At 31.4% G+C, this 18529-nt stretch overlaps 1 protein-coding gene across 1 annotated transcript in view; it reads left to right on the forward strand.

The window, feature by feature from the left end:
* The first annotated feature begins 319 nt into the window (after positions 1-319).
* The window catches only part of LOC145286428 (uncharacterized), a 115038-nt gene continuing 96828 nt past the window's right edge, over positions 320-18529 (forward strand). Inside the window, exon 1 of the mRNA XM_080135346.1 lies at positions 320-650. Coding sequence (XP_079991472.1) covers positions 620-650 — 31 coding nt within the window. The 5' untranslated portion in view covers positions 320-619. The remainder of the gene's footprint in view (positions 651-18529) is intronic.

Consider the following 18529-nt stretch of genomic DNA (forward strand, 5'->3'; position numbering starts at 1 on the left):
AAACAAACAATATTTATTCATTTAATTTATGGTAGGTCATTGTTATATTGTATTTTATTGTTTTTCCATTTATTCAATTGTAATTAGTATCCGATAAATGTTATTTTCTGTTTTCTAGTGCTCGGTATATTCTGGTAGTTTACGTCAGCTGAGCAGACATTCACGGAAATCCGGGCCTCAAGTGCAACAGGTCGATTTTATTGTGAGGTGCATAAAATTCAGTAGATAATTATTTCTTAGAGAGAGAGAAGCTTTTACAAGGACAAATAACGCTTAATCATTTTGCATAAACAGTTGATCAGTCTTAAAATATTTTTACCTTCATGACTTATAGTTTTAAAATAGAAACCATCGAAAGTAGAAATACAGAACTCTTGTAACTTTGTTCTAGCCATAAATATAAGAATGGCGCAAAGTCGAGCTTAAGTTGGAATTTTGTTTATAACATTGCCGTGAAAAGACGAAATACCCCCAAGAATTAATTTAATTAAATTGCTTTTAAGAGCAGAAACGCATGCGCATTAAGAAACGGCAGCACAAGTGACGATTTATATAAAACATTAATGACTAATACGAGAACACATCGTGCGTATTCGTTGGTCTCATGATTCATTAATTGATGTATTCGTTCTGTGCTCAAGACTTTTCTGGTAAGTGTTCTTTTTCTAGTTTAATTGATGAGATTTTATGGGTGTCTTTTGTTCAATGCGCCATTTTCTTCGATCGAAAAAGATGGTAAATAACTGCAAAGAATAAAAAGACGAATCTAGAAGGAAACTGTTAAATTCAAGCCAGTTCAGTAGCATCTCTTTTTTAGTCCCCCCCCACGGACAAAAAAATGACGGAACTCTTTCAATGTAAACGTAGAATTTGCTTGAAAATGTTACTGCATAAGTGCCAAAATTGAATATCCCCCCCCCCCCGCCAAAAAAAAAAACGGAATAAACACAATTTTTTAGGTGCTAGTGCACTTATTAATCCGCGCTATTTTTTTAAAATAGTATTTTAAAATTTAACTATCTGTTTTTATTAAATTATTAAGTGAAAATACAGATTAGGTACACAACACCCTCCCGTCCCCATGTTAAGAATGGCTTTCTAAGTAACGTATATCAGCACGGATCAGTAAGTCCATTGGTACCTTTTTATAATAAACTGCACAAGTAAAAAAAAAACGCACGAGTTTTGAGGTGTACACAGAAAAAAACGCGAATTTCAAAACTAGGCTCACTTTAACAAGAACCCTTTTACCATAGTGATTCACATCCGCTCGTAAAAACTGAATTTTTTTTTTTTTTTTTTTTTTTTTTTAGATCGTACGAAGAGCATTAAAACTACTAAACCCCCCTCACTTAAAAGGCGGGGGGTAAATATATTAGTAACTTTTATTGGCTTCGGTAACGTTTATTTCTGGTATATTTATTTATTGTTTTATAGCATAGTCATTTGTTGGCTTTTTTGCTAAATCCTCAAATTTGTTTTGGTTAAATTTTAGTTAATTACCTGGTACTTGTAATCAAGACATTAAAAAAATAAAAATATCGAAAAAAGATTATATTGTACGTATCCGTTATGGAACGAATTTCTCATTCAATTAATTTCATCAAGTTTTTCTTTTACAGCGAAAAAAATTATTATACCGAGCAAAAGGTTCGATTTTTAGGAAGAAAAAGTTCGTAATAAAAATGGAGAGGGAGTGTCGGTGGTTTCCATGGAGTTATCGCCCCGTGGCGTGTTAAAAATTTCCATAATGGCTGACTTCAACGTGCTCTCATAAAAACGTGTTTTCCGCTGTAAAAAAAAAAAAAAAAAAAAAAAAAAAAAATCGATCAAATGAAATTTTTTCGGAGATCTTCAGTCCAAAACGGATACGTACAATATGCCCCTTTTTTTTTCGATATTTTCATTGTTTAATGAATTGATTAAACTATACAAGTACCAATTACCTAACTGTAAATTAAAATGTATTTGAAGATTTTAATTACATCGACTAAAACCAAATTAAATTTTTTTACTTTTAATTGTCAAGATCTAATTTTAAGTTAATCAATCGATGCATATTATACAATCTTTTGTTTAGCTTAAATAACTGTATTTGTCAACAGCTGAAATTATTTTCTATGCGTTATAAGTAGGGCTGTGACAACAGAATATTCTTTTCATTCTTTTGACTATAAAGTATATATTCGACACAGGTCATCAACCGAGAGCCACATCATCTATATAAAAAGATACAAGATGTTAACGTATAATTATACTCCGTCAAAACAATGAACGGAACACGTTGTCACAGCCCTAGTTATAATGACACGGACATAAGATGTTCGAGTTCTATCGGATCCATGGCAGCGCGTTTAAGACGGGTGTTTACATTTTTTTTTCCTTGTTGTATTAGATTGAAAAGAAAGGAAACCAACCCACCAGAATCAATCGAGTGATAAGTTATCAGTTATCTTTAAAACTGAAATATCCAAATATTTCAAGTTGAATTAAATCAAATTTTTATGCTTCGTCAAAAAGTACAAAAGTTTACCATGAATTTTTCATGGTCGATTGCTTGTTCTTCTATAGAATTTGAACCGAACAAAAACGACTTTTTCCAAAATAATAGTTCAAATTCTGTAGAAGTTTGTTTGTTTGTTTTTTTGTTTTTTTTTTAATTCCGTTTTCTTTAGTAATGTTGATCTCGTAGATCAAGATTGGAGCTTGTTTAGTTTTAAGATTGAACTATTTTTATATGGGATTTTCAAGTCAAATTTAATTTTTTTTTTTTTTTTTTAGTAAATTGTCAGGTAAAATAATACTTAAAATACAAAATACCTCTTCCTCTTGATGCTATGAATGGCTTAAATGTAATAATTGTATTTCGGCAACGATTAGCAACGTTTCCTGTTAGAATTAGTAGGTAAAAAGAAAGGGCATCCACCCACTAGTTTTTAAAGTCGTTGCGCTGGCAAGGAATGAAAGGGAGCACTGAGCAGCACCTCCCTAGATGTCTTATAATCCATTTTATGCGTTATTATATCCGAAAAAATTAATTTTATTTCTAATTTCATAAAGTAAACTAAAAGCCTGATAAAATTAGTCCCGCACCGTTCACTCCTAGAGAAATCAGTTCTACTTTTAGTAGGTTATTATCTTTAGACGTGAAAACTGATAAAACTATAACAAAAACTTACTTTACAACGGTTTTTATTGGAGGGACGGGCAAACAAATTCCCTAGCAAAACCACATGTAATCCTCAAAGTAAAGCGACATCTGCGGCCATTGTTGTTTACCGCATGTCGAATAACTTTTTTGAACTAAAATGAATTAATCTCTAAACGTTAAAAATATATAGTTCAATAGAGAATCTTATTTTATTGCTTCTACTATAAATTATTTGTTTTATATTTTGTTTACGATTTTTAGACTAGTTTTACTCCTAATTTAGTTTCCCTTAAGTATTTCATATCGCATGTTCTGCTCGTCTTACGACATATCAACTCTTTCTCAGACTCTATTAATTTGAAAAGCTTTTCTGAATTAAGGCCTTTAATATTTTAAAGGTAATGATTTTTTTATTTTATTCCCATTTATAACATTGATAGATGTAGATCCTAAAAGAATAGTAACTAGGTGACGATCCCACGTTTCTAAATCGTGACACGGAACACTGGATGGTGTTTAATATCGAACTAATAATACGTTTCGTTTAAAGGAAAGTCGTTTTCTATTGTGCTAAAATTGTCCCAGGGAAAAGAGGCATGGCTATAGCATGAATTCCTCAAGTCCACTTCCTATTTACTTTTCCTGCCCACGGGACACACTAGGGTCCTTTTTTTTTTTTTAACGTGAGGAAAGAGAATAAAAAAATTTTCAGTTGTGACGGATTTCTCCACTGACAGAACAAATAATTGAAGTGTAGCATCTGAAGAACAGATACTAGACTTTGATCTTGTCCCGAAGGCCAAGAAGTCTTCATTCCTCACGTTCAGTTTAAATGAAAAATTAAATTTAGAAAAAACAATTTTAGTAAAAATAATAAAAAAATACATATTTGGTAAAAGTCTTAATTAGAAAATAGCAAATAATAAACGTTTAAGAGGTACGTAAATAGTCGTAAGCATAACGAATAAAAGTATGGACTCACTATGATGGATTAAATAGATGTGAAAAATATACTTTATAAAACCAGTTATTTCATAAATATATATTTACATGATCTTTATGGATTTGTATCCAAATCTTTTTGCAATATATTTGATAGTATTTTATCAAATTTATAGGATTTTGTCTTTTAAAGAATCTTAAGAGTAACATTTTTATTCTTGTTCACTCCATATTGCTATTTAGATTAATGGTCCACTATATAGGATAATGTCTAGTAAGATGTTGAGTAGCGAAATGTCCCTTTAAAATTTTGCATGCTAGTATAATGAGGGGAAATGGTACGGAATTCTAAAGTCTAGCAGTCCAATGGAAGAAACTATTAGAGAAGACTTTTCGGCATCTATGGCCCTCAACAGTGGTGATAAGATAGAAGTGTTCAGTCTACCAGAGCACATTCTATTAAATTACTTGTAAAACAGGCACATTGATGGGACAGAGGTTGTAACTTGGGCGATAGTGCAGAACCTGTTAGTATTATATAATGAATGGTATTTTAAAGATTCCCGTATCCTTCCAACACCTGCAATATTAACTTATTGTGTCGAGACTTATCCTCTGCTCAAAACCATTACATGCGGCATGCTCTAAAAGCACACATATATAGCAGGTTCCCATCTGTATTTTTCTAATTAGGGGCACTTCTAGTGCCTATCTCCCTACCACGTTACTCTTGTTGGGAAAGATGTTATGGGCATCATAAAAAACAAAAACCAATTGTCAAAAAATATTTCTTTCTTTCGGCTTATCACATTTGAAAACTTTCAAGATACCCGTTTACGTAATTTATCTTGTCCCCTCTCTAAAACTCTAGCTAATTTCTAAGCCAACCATTCGTCTAAATTATTGTTTCATATTTTACTTAACAAAATACATCATTAATACATTGCAAAACAAAATACATCATTAATAAATTTAACTATGATTTCACGAAACTTACAATTATAACTTTTTCATTGAAAAAAAATTTTTCGTTACAAGTCTTTTTAAAAAAAATAACTGGAACATACAGAGAAAAGTTTTTTTGTTTTCTTTTAAGTATCTATATAGTCAATATTTAAAATTGTCCCTTTTCAAAACCAAAACCATTAAAACACTCAAAGTCGAAAGTTCAACTATGAACACAAAATTGATTTTCATTTAAGCGTATGTGTCTCTTTGCGGCATATCGACCTTTTTTCTTGTATACTTTTGTTCCATTGTGTCTGTGTTCATTTTTTTTCTTTTTTAATACTGCGTATGTGTGAGTGCTTCTCTTTTTTCTTAATTATTGTTTTATTTCGTTTTGCATTTTTTCCCGTTTTCTTTTTCGCGTTCTGTGATCATCTAGTTGTAATGGACCCTTACGTTGTGCACCCGTGGTAACGCCAAGTTTTTTTGTTTTTTTTTCAAACCCACCCCTGCTTGAGTGGACTAGTCACGTTCACCAAATATTTATATTATATTGTGTAATGGGTGGTATTTTAAAGGTACCAAATATTCGTATATGTTTCGTTGTTCTTATTTAGATAACGACTTATATAATTGTTGTTGTTCATGTTAGTAAGAGTCTTAGAGTGATAGACAGTCTTAGGAGTGTTCATGTTGTGTGTTGATGGATGTTCGATATCATATATTCATTGTGAGTGTTCATAACATCTTATGATGTTCATGTTTGTGGAGATAGCATATTGGAGACATAAACAGAGTATATATAAAGAGAGAGACAGTTCTGTATATATATATATATATAATAGACAGTGTACATGTTACTACAAGAGCACCAAGCCTGTAATTCAACTAGAAGTGATTTTTTTAATATCTTGATAGATAGACCGAGAGTGCATTTGACATTTACGTTTGACAGTTGTACATATAATATAAATACGTTACCTTTCTCGTTGTAATGATGAACACAGGAAGAGAGCAGTTATAAAAACATGATCATTTATTCTTCGACCAGTCGGAAATGATTCTGTATTTCAGGGATTCAAAGTTGTTGCATGGTTAATTCTTAACCCTCTCGCTTCCAGAGGGAGCATTGACTCTAACCGGGTAAGGTTAAGGATAGACATGTTTTGGGTTTTTTGTTTTGTATATACTGACATCTTGAAGTAATCAACACGGAGAGCTAAGCCGGTTTCTAAATCTTATTTAATCAAAAAGTAAATTTTAACTTGAATGGAAAAATGGATGCTTTTTTTTAAATAAACTCTACAATTAAGCTGTAATGGCAATATGAATAAGATACTACAAACAGTTGTGCACGAAATAAATGTCCTCAGACCGTGCGAAATCGACTTATATTCTACAAGACCATTTAAACTAAATTTTGTTGCATACGATGCATCAGTAACATTTTTATTCAATTAATAGCTTGTGGCGTCCGGTCCTGCCGAGTCATAAAATACGCTTAAATATGTTAATCCATGCAGATTTCGTATTTATTATTACAGTAAGTTTTCTATTGAATATTATATTGTACCAAATATATAGTAGTGCTTTGAAAAGAAAATGAATGAGGTGCCATCAGTTAGAATCAAAACCAAAACAGTAATGCTCCAGTCGTGTAGCTATCGAGAGATAGGTAGGAAAGACTGGAAGAAATTAATTGAATCTTTGCATGCGCAGAAAGAAAATGTCGGCAAGTTGATCGTGTCAAGCTGCTCTAATTTTAGGTGTTGGCTCCCATCTTAGCTCGAGTATTTTTGTTTATATTTAGAAAAAACAATATTCGCATGCATATGTCTGCTTCTTTCCGGGTTTTTTTTTTAAAGAAATTTAACATTACGTTTAATACTTATGGTATTTCTGTTTATAATAAGAATTAAAATATATTTGCTTATTTTCCCACCGAGCAACGCCAGACAGCTTGCTAGTTATGAAATAAAAAAAAAATATAAGTTCCACGCGTTAAGTTGCCAGTGAATTTAATTGGTGTTTTTGTTATACATTATTTTTTTTCACGAGTTCTTTGTTCTTATTTTGCGCTTTAACTTAGGCCCTATAATCTCCTTACTCCTTAGAAAAGATAGTTGAGACGCATTGTAATATAAAGTTTACAACTACATTTGAATATCTGAGATTTTCATAAAATGAATTATACAAAAAAAATTGCCGACCATAACGCGATCAGCATTCTGTATAATCAACGATATTCGAAATTTTATGTGTATTTTTTTACTTAAATAATTGAATCCGTCATTAAATAACTTGAAAATGGTTGATATGTCACAAAACAAATCTTCTCAAACGCAACATATATAAAAAGAAACGTTTGCAGTATATTATGCGATATGGGCGGGTGTTTCCACGCTCGGTGAAATCATTTGTATATTCAGTGTTATTCCAATTTCGTCTTATATATATATATATATATATATATATATATATATATATATATATATATATATATATATATATATATATATATATATATATATAATCACCTGTTTCTTTGCGATGCTTGCGAATAAGACCATTCTAGGTCTTCTAATTGAATACCATGTCTGTTACGTAGTTAATGGAAGAATTAAATCATTTCTTTTATGCGACGGTGAAAACTTGTCTAGAGAAGGTTATCGTGTTACATAGTTTTAATTCGATTATGCTAGTGAAATTGCATCCTATAAAAAATGAGTACGCAATTTTTCTCGCCATTTAATAGATTTTATGACACAAACTGAAATTGCCGAGGTGTTTTTTTTTTTTTTACTAGCAGATATAATATATTTTACATATACATGTGCCTTATTCTCTTGTATATCTGGCAATACTAAATAACTCTAGTTATAATTCGTGTTCATTCGTCGAACTAAAAGACTTGCATGTACATCATTTAGTTGCAAAACTACGTGAAAAAAAAACGATCCATAACAAACCGATCAAAACATAGCAGTACCAATACATTTAACTTCAAAATGTTTCAAAGCCACAAAAGTATAATTTTATGATAAAAATATATTACCAAACTTGAATTGTGAGTTTAAAACGTTTAATTGGTAATCTTAAATAATCGCTCTTGTTTCGAACCTGGTGATTGAGAGGGGGCTTAGGGGTAGGGGAGTATTTCAAGTGCTTTTAAAATTAATTTGGCATTCGAAAACAAACATGTCCTCCATTAACCCTGCCACTAACCGTAAATGCGGTTGAAATAAAAGAATAAATAATATTCATAAAAAGTGCCAGGGAGGAGGCTTTGAAGCTATAAATATTTATCACTAGTAAAAGCAATTTTTTTTTTTTCGAAATATAAATATTTTATCATTAGTAAAAGCAAGTTTTTAAAAAAATATATTGGTCTTTATACACTTTTGTTACTGCGCTATTTGTAAAATATTTTCAAGTTTTACGATATCTTTTTATTAAATTAAGTGCAAGTAGAGAATAGTAAGAAAACACCCTCCCCGCGCTAAGAATGGTTTTATTTATTTCTTTCGTTATTTCAGCGCGGTAACAAAGTCTAATTTCAGAGTCCAAATATCTTTTTTAAAAATATTTTGGTACTTATATACCAAAATATTTTAAAAATCTTATTTGGACTCTGAAATTAGACTGAAATTTGTCCAATATCTCCAAAACGTTTCCATGAATTTTTTTTAGAATAATCGTCCCGTCAATAAATTAAGGTTCGAGTTGAATTCAAATTTTTAAAATGTTCAGTTCGTTTTGATTGCAACTTTTATGCAAATAATTTGTATGTGTGTGTATATATATAATATATATATATATATATATATATATATATATATTATATATATATTATATATATATATGCATGCAGTATCATTCCTTTTATGGAAATCGCTCAAGACAAAGCATGAAACCATCTTGTGTAAGGAGCACATGTATAGGTCATAGATTTAATAACGTAAACGGCGCAGATAAATATATACTGTTTGTATAAAAGCCATAAGGTATTGTGTCACCTAATCAACGTTTGTTTCCATGAGGCCTTCTTACTATGTAGTTTAATATCACAATTTGTTAGAATGTATAGGTACGTACTCGGTATCTTGAAATTTTCGATTTTCAAACCGATTCCACTTTTTATGTATTTTGACAGTGAAATAGTTTTATGCTATCGTTTGTTCGTTAAATTGCTGAATTAAATTTCTAAACTTTTGCCAATTTTGTCATGCTAATATTGATTCATCTTTAATTTTGCTGAACGTGAATTGCTCCCCGAAATGTCGATCTACGAATTTTAAAGCGAGAAATGGCATTTTATTCAGCAGTTTAAATGCTTCACAATCCTGTAGAATTAAAAAGGTTCAGGAAAAGTCTTTCAAAAATTAAGTGTACTATGGTTAACTAGCGAAGAAAGTGATCTACTTTTATGGATTTAATTTCATTTTTGTGATTATTTTTAAGGGTTTTTTTTCTTACGACAATAAAATGTAGGATTTGTTGTGTAAATGGGGTTCATATTAAGGAGAGATGCGGGAACATATATAATCATAAGGGAAAGAAGACATTTATATATCAGTTCTTATAACACATCTTAGAGGAGAGGGTGATACTTCACTTACGATGATGGTGAGGACATATAATACTTGGAAGGGTTTACGCAAGAGTTCGTTATAATTGATGATAAACACATTATCTTTTCTGTTGTAACTGAATGACGACACGAGACAACACGTAAAAAAACATGACTATTCATCGGATCGATGTCAGGAATTCACTTGTATCTATATAGTTAATCTTCTACCCCTTCTCCTGTAAGGGTACTCTCCTCGGACTATGTCAACTGTTGGCTGATCAACTCTGACTGACTGACTAAAAATTCGAACCCATAATATCGAGAAATATCCTTTGTCTATGACGTCAGAAGTGTTTTTCAAACGTGACAAATTTCACGTGTCTATGCATATGTTTGTCCAAAACACACTTCTACAAACAAAAGAATCATCTCCTAACCTATTTTTTAACCTAACCTATTTTCTATATATTAATTTTCATTGTTCATTCTTTTACTGACATATTTAATATTCAGATTTCTAGAAGAATTAACAATAGGCTTAATTTTTCACATTCCGTTTCTTAACTTTACCTACAGGGTTCGATTCTAGGCTTATCCTAATCTCATTTTCACTTATTTAATATTCTTATTTACATGGAAAGGGGACAGCCCTTTCCATGTAACATAAAAACTTTTGAAAGTAGAAAATATTAGTTGAATTGAGTTGAGAAACGAGCATGAGAAATAATAAAAATTCTATTAATATGGAGATTCTATTTTTATAGTTCTGCGCATATTATTATATGTATGAGTTTTTATTTCTCACTCTGGCATTGATATAAAAAATCTAGTTTTTAAATTTAAAAAGTATTAAACGAACTTTATATACTCGCATGGATATGTGAGCGACTTCATAAAGGTAAACGAATTTGCATATTCTTTTAAAAAAAAAACGAGCGTTAATTAATTTTTATTTCTTATTACATAATTGGTTTCATATAACTATTATGTTTAATTCTTTTTATACGTAGTTTCGACATTGTACATAAGTGAGAAAAATTTTGGATGAAAACGCCATAGCACACGGATCTTATATATATATATATATATATATATATATATATATATTGAAGTATCCTTTATCCACATTCACTGATAGTTGAGTTATTCTTATTTCTTAAAGACTTCATTTTTATATTTTCCATTTATAAAGTTAGTTTGTTTTTTAAGCAAATATTTGAATGTTCATCCCCCCCCCCTTTGCATTCGATGTGTCTTCTAACATATGATAAATTAAGGACACTTAAGAACACAGTTCACAGAAGACCTGCAAAACATTGAACGAAATGATAAGAGGAGCAATGTGATTTAAGATTTAACCTTTGAAGCCTTGCAAGAAAGTAAGGATCAGTGTAATGGAAGAGACAGTCCGCGGGATAAGATTTCAGATTTCTTGTTAAAAATGCGGAGACAAGGATAAATCCTTGCAAAGAAATAAATTTAGAAGCGGAAGCAAAGTAAAAACAAATTCCAAATGTTAAATAAGTTTATGTTTCCGTTAGGTCTTTGTGGTATTTCCACCACGCATCGGTTTTCATACTTGCAAACTCTACACACGTATTGAACACTTTTGGAGCAAATACTGGAAATATATACACAAATCATATTGATTAATTTGGTAATGAAAATAATGATTCTTACGTAGTGCAAAGCACTTAACTTCTGTAAAATAATTTCCATGTAAAAGTTAAAAATACTTAAATTATACATAGACTGTATTTATTTCCTTTACTGAATCTCGTTATTAGAATCATAAAGGGTAGAGAAGAGTTTCGTCGTTTACGAATTATTAATGGTGTTAGACGTAGCAAGTTTACGCATGTTCACATTCGAAAGCCGCAAATTACTTTGGGAAGCTATATTGATATATATTTTGAGGAAAAACTAGCAGAGTATTAAATGGTCGTTATATATTTTACTAGCAGATTTCGTATTCATTATAAAGCCAATTTTCTATCGATAATTATCAAATGTATAGTAATGATTCAAAAAGTTATGAACAGAATGACTTGGGTGGCTTCAGCTAGAATAGAGATCAAATGTATCGCTCCAGCCTGAGCTGCTAAAAAATGAATACGAAAGTTTAAACATAAAACGGCTTTAATCTATGAATGTATAATTTTGCGTATGCGTATAAGTAACAGCTTTAATCAATTTACTCCTGCCAAAGTCAATTGACTGCTTTCAATTTGGACTCCTTTGATGCTATTTTTACAAGCTAAGAAGCAAATCGAAATTGTTCTACAGCTCTAAATCGCTTATGTATCAAGCTTCAAGTCTAGACCAAATATCCAGAGAGGAGTTTTGTAGAGAAGTTTCGTACACATACAATCTCATATATATATATATATATATATATATATATATATATATATATATATATATAAACATGCCTATGTTTTCGTCCAAAATTCTACGTAATTATTCATGATATAGAAACTATGACTAAACAGCATTAAGCGTAATAGTTACATGAAACCAATCGTCTACTAAAAAAACAAATTAAATAACTAATGGACACTTGTTTTGCAAAGGAATATGCAAATTAGTTAACCTTCCTGAAAACGATCGCATATTCATGACTAGATATATTAAGTTCGTTTTAATAATTTTTAAATAGAAACCGTAGGCTTTTACTAGGTTGGTGTAAAATGTCGTTTTTTTTTTCACTTTCAACTTCATGTCAAAAAGCGACATTATTTTTTCACCAGCCTAATACTATCAATGTCAGGACGAGAACAAAAATCTCAACTTTGTATATTAATGCGAATATTGTAGAAAAATGTTCTGTTTCCTTTCTTACTGACTGTACACTATTTTATTTTGCAAGCTGTGTATTTGAAAAAAAAAACACCTGACAATGTTAAATACTTACTATTCTATATTTCCACGGTGAGGTATAATGTATTTGGAACATTTGAACCTTTTCGATTTTTATTTTTTTTTTCTAGCTAGATCGTAAAAGTTTCTAAGGGGGTCAAAAATATTTTATCAAAGTTGACCTTGTCAGGAGAAGACTAACTTCTGAACATGCGTACATATCTATTTCTAGTTTGCATTTTTAGCCTTATTCGTCCGTCTGGTGATTCCTCATGCGATAACGACGAAATCTGAAGCATTAAATAACGACCAAGGCTGGGGCGCTGAGTGTTTTTGGTCTTGATTCTAGCTGATAGCACTGTAATCATTTAAAAAAAATTGAAATTCTTATATATATATATATATATATATATATATATATATATATATATTGGGTACCAAATTATAATCAATAGAGAAATGTGCTATGTAATAATAAATATGGAATCTGTATGAATTAAAATATATTTAAACGTATTTTATCGTATGCAGTAATTAATAAGAAAACTTATTTAAATTAGTCTCAAGTCTGGTATAGGAACGCAAACCAACTAGTGTTGAAATATTTGCTATGCACGTTCGAATACTTAATATAATCAGGTCCTTCTTGGACAAGATGAAAACCTAGGTGTTCTCCGAACATTATATTAATGCGGGCATGGCAAAGGGGGGCGATCTTTTTAACGTTTATTTTTCATATTACTGAACGACCACCCTGATATTACTGTTCGAGGTTGGTATATTTTCTGATCACATCACACTCAGTACCAGAGTGTAAACATATCCAAGGCAATGTCTAGAACGTTAGAAAATCCACTCTAGTCTGCAGTGGAATGAGGACGTAAAGAGGCATTAACATTTAATGTTAATGAGATAAAGCTGCTTTCTTTCAACAATTACAAAACTTTTTCCTTCACCAATTGCCATAGTGTTTAGTGGAGAGTTCATAATTCAAACATCCGCATTACATTCGCAGGCGGCATAAATTGAAACGTATACATAGACGACATTGCCACATCTGCTGCCAAGAAAGGGGATTCTCTTTGCTACGCTTGGAAAATACTCATTCTATGACAGCATTCTATATATATCTACATGGTAACTATTCGCTCGTGCATTGAATATTCTTGCCATATATGAGCCGGTGCATCAATCACTCTTTATTTTGTAGCGTCGAAAAATGTCTCCAATCTAATAAGTCCAATCTAATAAGTACCAAAATATTTTAAAAAATCTTATTTGGACGCTGTCAACCAAGCCTCAACCTCTGTCCCATCGCCGCAATGTTGAATCCATGTACTTGTTTTAAAAGTACTTTTATTGAATTTGCTGTGACGAACTCATAGGACTGGTTTCCCTTGCGATGTAAATGCTCCTGACAAGCAGCAAAATCTCCTTTCCTATAGAAGCTCCCCAAGTGTCAGACCCTTTTACTCCAAGATGTTTTTTGGAATTGCTCAGTTTCCTTTTCTCCTGACTATAATAACAAGCAGAAATTGAAATATGAATTTCGTTCTTCAACCTCCTACTTTGCCGCCGAGACCATAGGATACAATGTGCTTATTTTAGGATGAATGTGTAACATACATTTTTTTTAAAGAAAAGTCGCCCCCCCACTATATCTTAAGTCTTAAGAAGGCATTTTAACATTTGATACCACTTCAATTTATTTCCCACAGAAAATTTTATGCATCTAATTTAAATTTTATAAACAAATAAAAACTGAGTATATTTGAAATTTTCAGAGTTATGTCTTAATAGTACCCTTAGGGTGCACTGCAATTAGTCTTTCCTACGAGGTGTTACACGGGAATATTTTTTCAGATTTTATGCAGTTTTTTTTTTTTTTTTTTTTTTTTTAACCGTTCTTTTGATATAAAATAGACCTAACATGCACACAAACATAAGTTGAGTTTCTCCCTCTCTCTTTGACATTGATATTAAAAACCTACTTTTTCTATTAATTCAATTATTAAACCAAACTTTATGTATTCGGTCATGGATATGCGAGTGACTACATGAAGGTTAACTAATTCGCATATTTCTTCAGAAAAATGAAATGTAATTATTTGTTTCATATTAGATTATTGGTTTCATGTCATGATTACGTTTAATTCTATTTATGCATAGTTTCTAAATTCAACATAATTGCTTAGAATTTAAGACGAAAACGTTCTAGCACGTGTGTGTGTGTGGGTGTGTGTGACAGACAGACACACACATTTTGTATGTGCAAAAGGTCTTTATCAAACTCCTGAAATTTGACATATAGAGTATTTGGACATGTAGCAAACTTTCGCTTTGGTTTTCAGCCGGCAACAATTGCTGCCAAAGGATTAAAATTGACAAAAAAAAATAGTTGATTTTGGTGAGTTAAACAAAACATTATTCCTCCTGTTATTTTTGCTCGTGCGCACAATGAAACGGCTCAAAATCGCTTAATTTGCAGTCTTTCAGAAAAGTTGGTTTAGACGGTAATGATAAATAACGACTAAGGACTTGGATTCTAGCGGGTGATACAAGGACATATATTTATAACTTTTTAAAATCATTCCTATATTGGATTATAAACAATATAAAAGTGGCTCTATGATAATAAATCTGCATGAATTAAAATATAAGATTTATACGCATTTCACAACCGGACAACGCCGGACGGCATGGTACTCTGCATATCTTTGCTCAAACGTAACGAAGATACAATGTTCTATCAGCGACTCTAATACGCATATACTGCCAAAATAATTTAATCTTGCTTCGATCTTAAAAGCATTAGGTCGAGAGATTTAATGCTAAACGATCAATTATACCAGTTTTTATTTAATTTTAAAACCACTTCTTTAAATTACGTTATTCACTGTCATATGTTAACATGCGAATTTGATAATTCGACACGTTTCGTCTCGATTTCCATGATGTTTATAAAACACGTCACATGTGTACCGACCGATGTGAGCGTCTGTTATCAAAATGTTCTTAAGATCCTGTTAAAAAAATGATTAGTTAAAAAAAGCGTATTAAGTAATTTTTGAATCAACATTAGTACACAATAACAAATATTACATCGTCCAGCAATAGCATGATTTATAAAGTGAAGTTCAGTACTTATGGCTCGAGTTTCTTATTGCTGTTAAAAACTAGTTAATGGATTGTCTACTCGTATGAATTTCTACAAACATGGCATATAAATGGGGAAAGATCTAGAATGCATTTCTGCATGGAGGTATAGATTACAACATAGAAAATTTGAGTGTCGAGATTATTAACTACAGAAATACAGAATCGGGAGTACCAAAACGATTACTTGGAGTAAGCCGCATGGAATTATGATTACTTTTTTTTTTTTTTAATTTATAAATACATTCAGTTTTCTCAAGAATCGGATTATTTTATTGTTAGAATTGTTTTCTCCGCACCTTTTCTTGATCGAATTCTCTTTACAATAGGAGTAAGGTGCTGGTTGCCAAAATAGGTTTCTAGTTTCTGTAGAAAGAACTATACTTTAACATGGCACACTCGCGTAGTCAGTCCGTGTGGTTAACCACTTAGACACCTTCGCCTCCCAAAAATCCAATTATATAATTTGATCTATGTTTTAGAATAATTGAAAATAATTCTATTATGTCTATTTTCATGCAAAAAATAAAAATGGTAAATTATTCTTGTTCAAATAAAGCAATCGCGGTATTTTTATTTTTCTAGTTATATACTTTTTAATTCTGTGTGTACTTCCAGGAGTTAGAGATATTTTAGTTACTTTCGCGGGTGTTTGTATCGCCACTTAAGAATTAGTTAAATAAGACGCTTCTTTTAGCGTGACACTTTAAACTTCATTTTGATATGGTTTTAACATTGCGTTTTTGCGTGCTTCCTATTTTATAGCACTTCAAAACGTAAAAACCATATGCGATTGGAACAGAATTAATCACGTCTTGCATGTTACAGGCCCATGAAGACGCTTTGGGAAAACCTGCTGTGCAGAAACTGAAAGTAATTAAAATGTCTGCTAACGCTGTTAAATGAAAAATTGAAAAGAAAAACATGGCCGACGATATTGGAAATCAAGTTATAAAAATGGCAAATATTCATTCTATTCAATTTAACTTGAACCAAGAGGCACTTTGTTCCATGAAAAAGTGATTGTGGAGGATTTTCAAGAACCACTTTGTTCGCCCAACTTGCCGTGTAGAACTACCTCTAAGATATTTAAGACTTCTTGGAACATAAGATTAAATGAAAATATATATTTCGATAGGTACAGTGTCACAAGCATGACTGACATTGCTCAAGAGTTGCTAAGATGAAAACAAATTATCATTTACACATACTGTCAATACAATATATCATACACAATAATTAGTATGTAACGAAGAGATACCATAAATCTATCTATTATATAAAAGGAAATTTGTCTGCGTTGTGTAAGTTCGTTCTTATGGACTCCGAAACGGCTGGGCCGATGCATATGAAATTTCACTCAAATGTACTTTATGTATCTGGCAGTGTTCTTTGGCAGGTTTTGTATAAAAATGTCTTCGAAAAATTCCGATGAAAGAAGAAATAGGCGATTTTGACCAGTTAACGCCTTATATAGCATAACCTCACAAATGCATTTGAGAAGTTTTACCACAGAAGCGTGAATGCTCTGCATATAAAAATCAACAGTAGGCTCTTATGACAGGGGAACGTTAGAAATGTTTCTATTTAAAACACAATTAAACAATGATACTCGACTGTCGCATTTTAAACTTTAAGCCATAATATAAGTGAATTTTATAAAAATCAGAAGTAGGTTCTTTACAAAGCAATGTAGAACAATATATTGTGAACAAAGTTACTGCTGGGAGGCATGTGAAGCTTCCTCTCAGTGCATCGCAGTGGGTCCCCAGCTAGAGAAGGCAATCTTTCGATTTGATTGGAAGATTAGTGATTGCACCGATTTAGAGGACAATAAGAATATGGGAGTGTGATATTTGTTCATCATTCAATCCTGGGCAACGTCTGGGTCTCCCTGCTGGTCTACACTAAGCTTTATTTGATGGGCGGGCCTGAACGAGAATAATTCCCATAAGAACGGTTTTCGGAATAAACACCCACCAACCTTCCTATGTTAAGAACGGCTTTGGGGTTTTGCAATTTTTTCACTGAATTATTATTGATCGGACATTAATAAATAGGGGGGTGATTCTCGTTCAGGTCTGTCATTTGATGTCATTCAAATTATAAACGAAATTTGACACACCATTCAGTTTTCGAAATTGAAACGTTTATAGATATGGTTCTGATTTAAATTATCCCAACCATTTTTTTCAGGTTATTTAATGCCGAATCTACATTTGAAAACGTTATGCTTCTAGTTCTCTAAATCTTAAAATATTTATTTATGCTTACGGAGGAAATGTATTTTGTTAGCTTTGAGTAACATGATTTGCAGTTCGCAAAGAAAAAGTAAAAAAAAAAAAAACATTACCTCAATTTTGTATTTTAGGTCAGTAAGCCAGTATTAGTTAGCTTGGTCATAAATGTATGGCTTCATAGTATACATTTATTTTCGCGCTGATGAATCTTACAGTGGATAAATATCAACTTCACTGTTTGTCGTGCATGGATAAATTACATTTTTCCTGCAGCAAAGTACGTAAATATCTTTAAAACCTTATGTTTTTTAAGTGAGTACCTAATGTTTTTTTTTCTGCTAAATGAACTAAGCATCTTCTTTTAAAGACAACTTAAGTGTGTTTCAGTGTAGACGTAAAATAAATACGTTTCAAAAGGAATTATACGATTAGCCGAAGGAATCTACAAATGTTTGTGAATTTTAATAAATCTATGGGAAACAAATCGATTGGCAAGTGGTATCCATTGTTTCGCACCGCTTACAATAAATGACAGAAATATTCTTATTAGATTACCCAAAATGAACATTATCGAAATGGAAATATGTAGATAATAGATTCATCTGCTATAGTAATTAAAGACAAACACGACTCGCAGAAATTCCAGAGAATGAGAAATAT

This window comes from Euprymna scolopes, chromosome 10 (genome assembly GCF_053919585.1).
Source record: "Euprymna scolopes isolate OS-2025 chromosome 10, ASM5391958v1, whole genome shotgun sequence".
In the NCBI taxonomy this organism is placed as follows: domain Eukaryota; kingdom Metazoa; phylum Mollusca; class Cephalopoda; order Sepiida; family Sepiolidae; genus Euprymna; species Euprymna scolopes.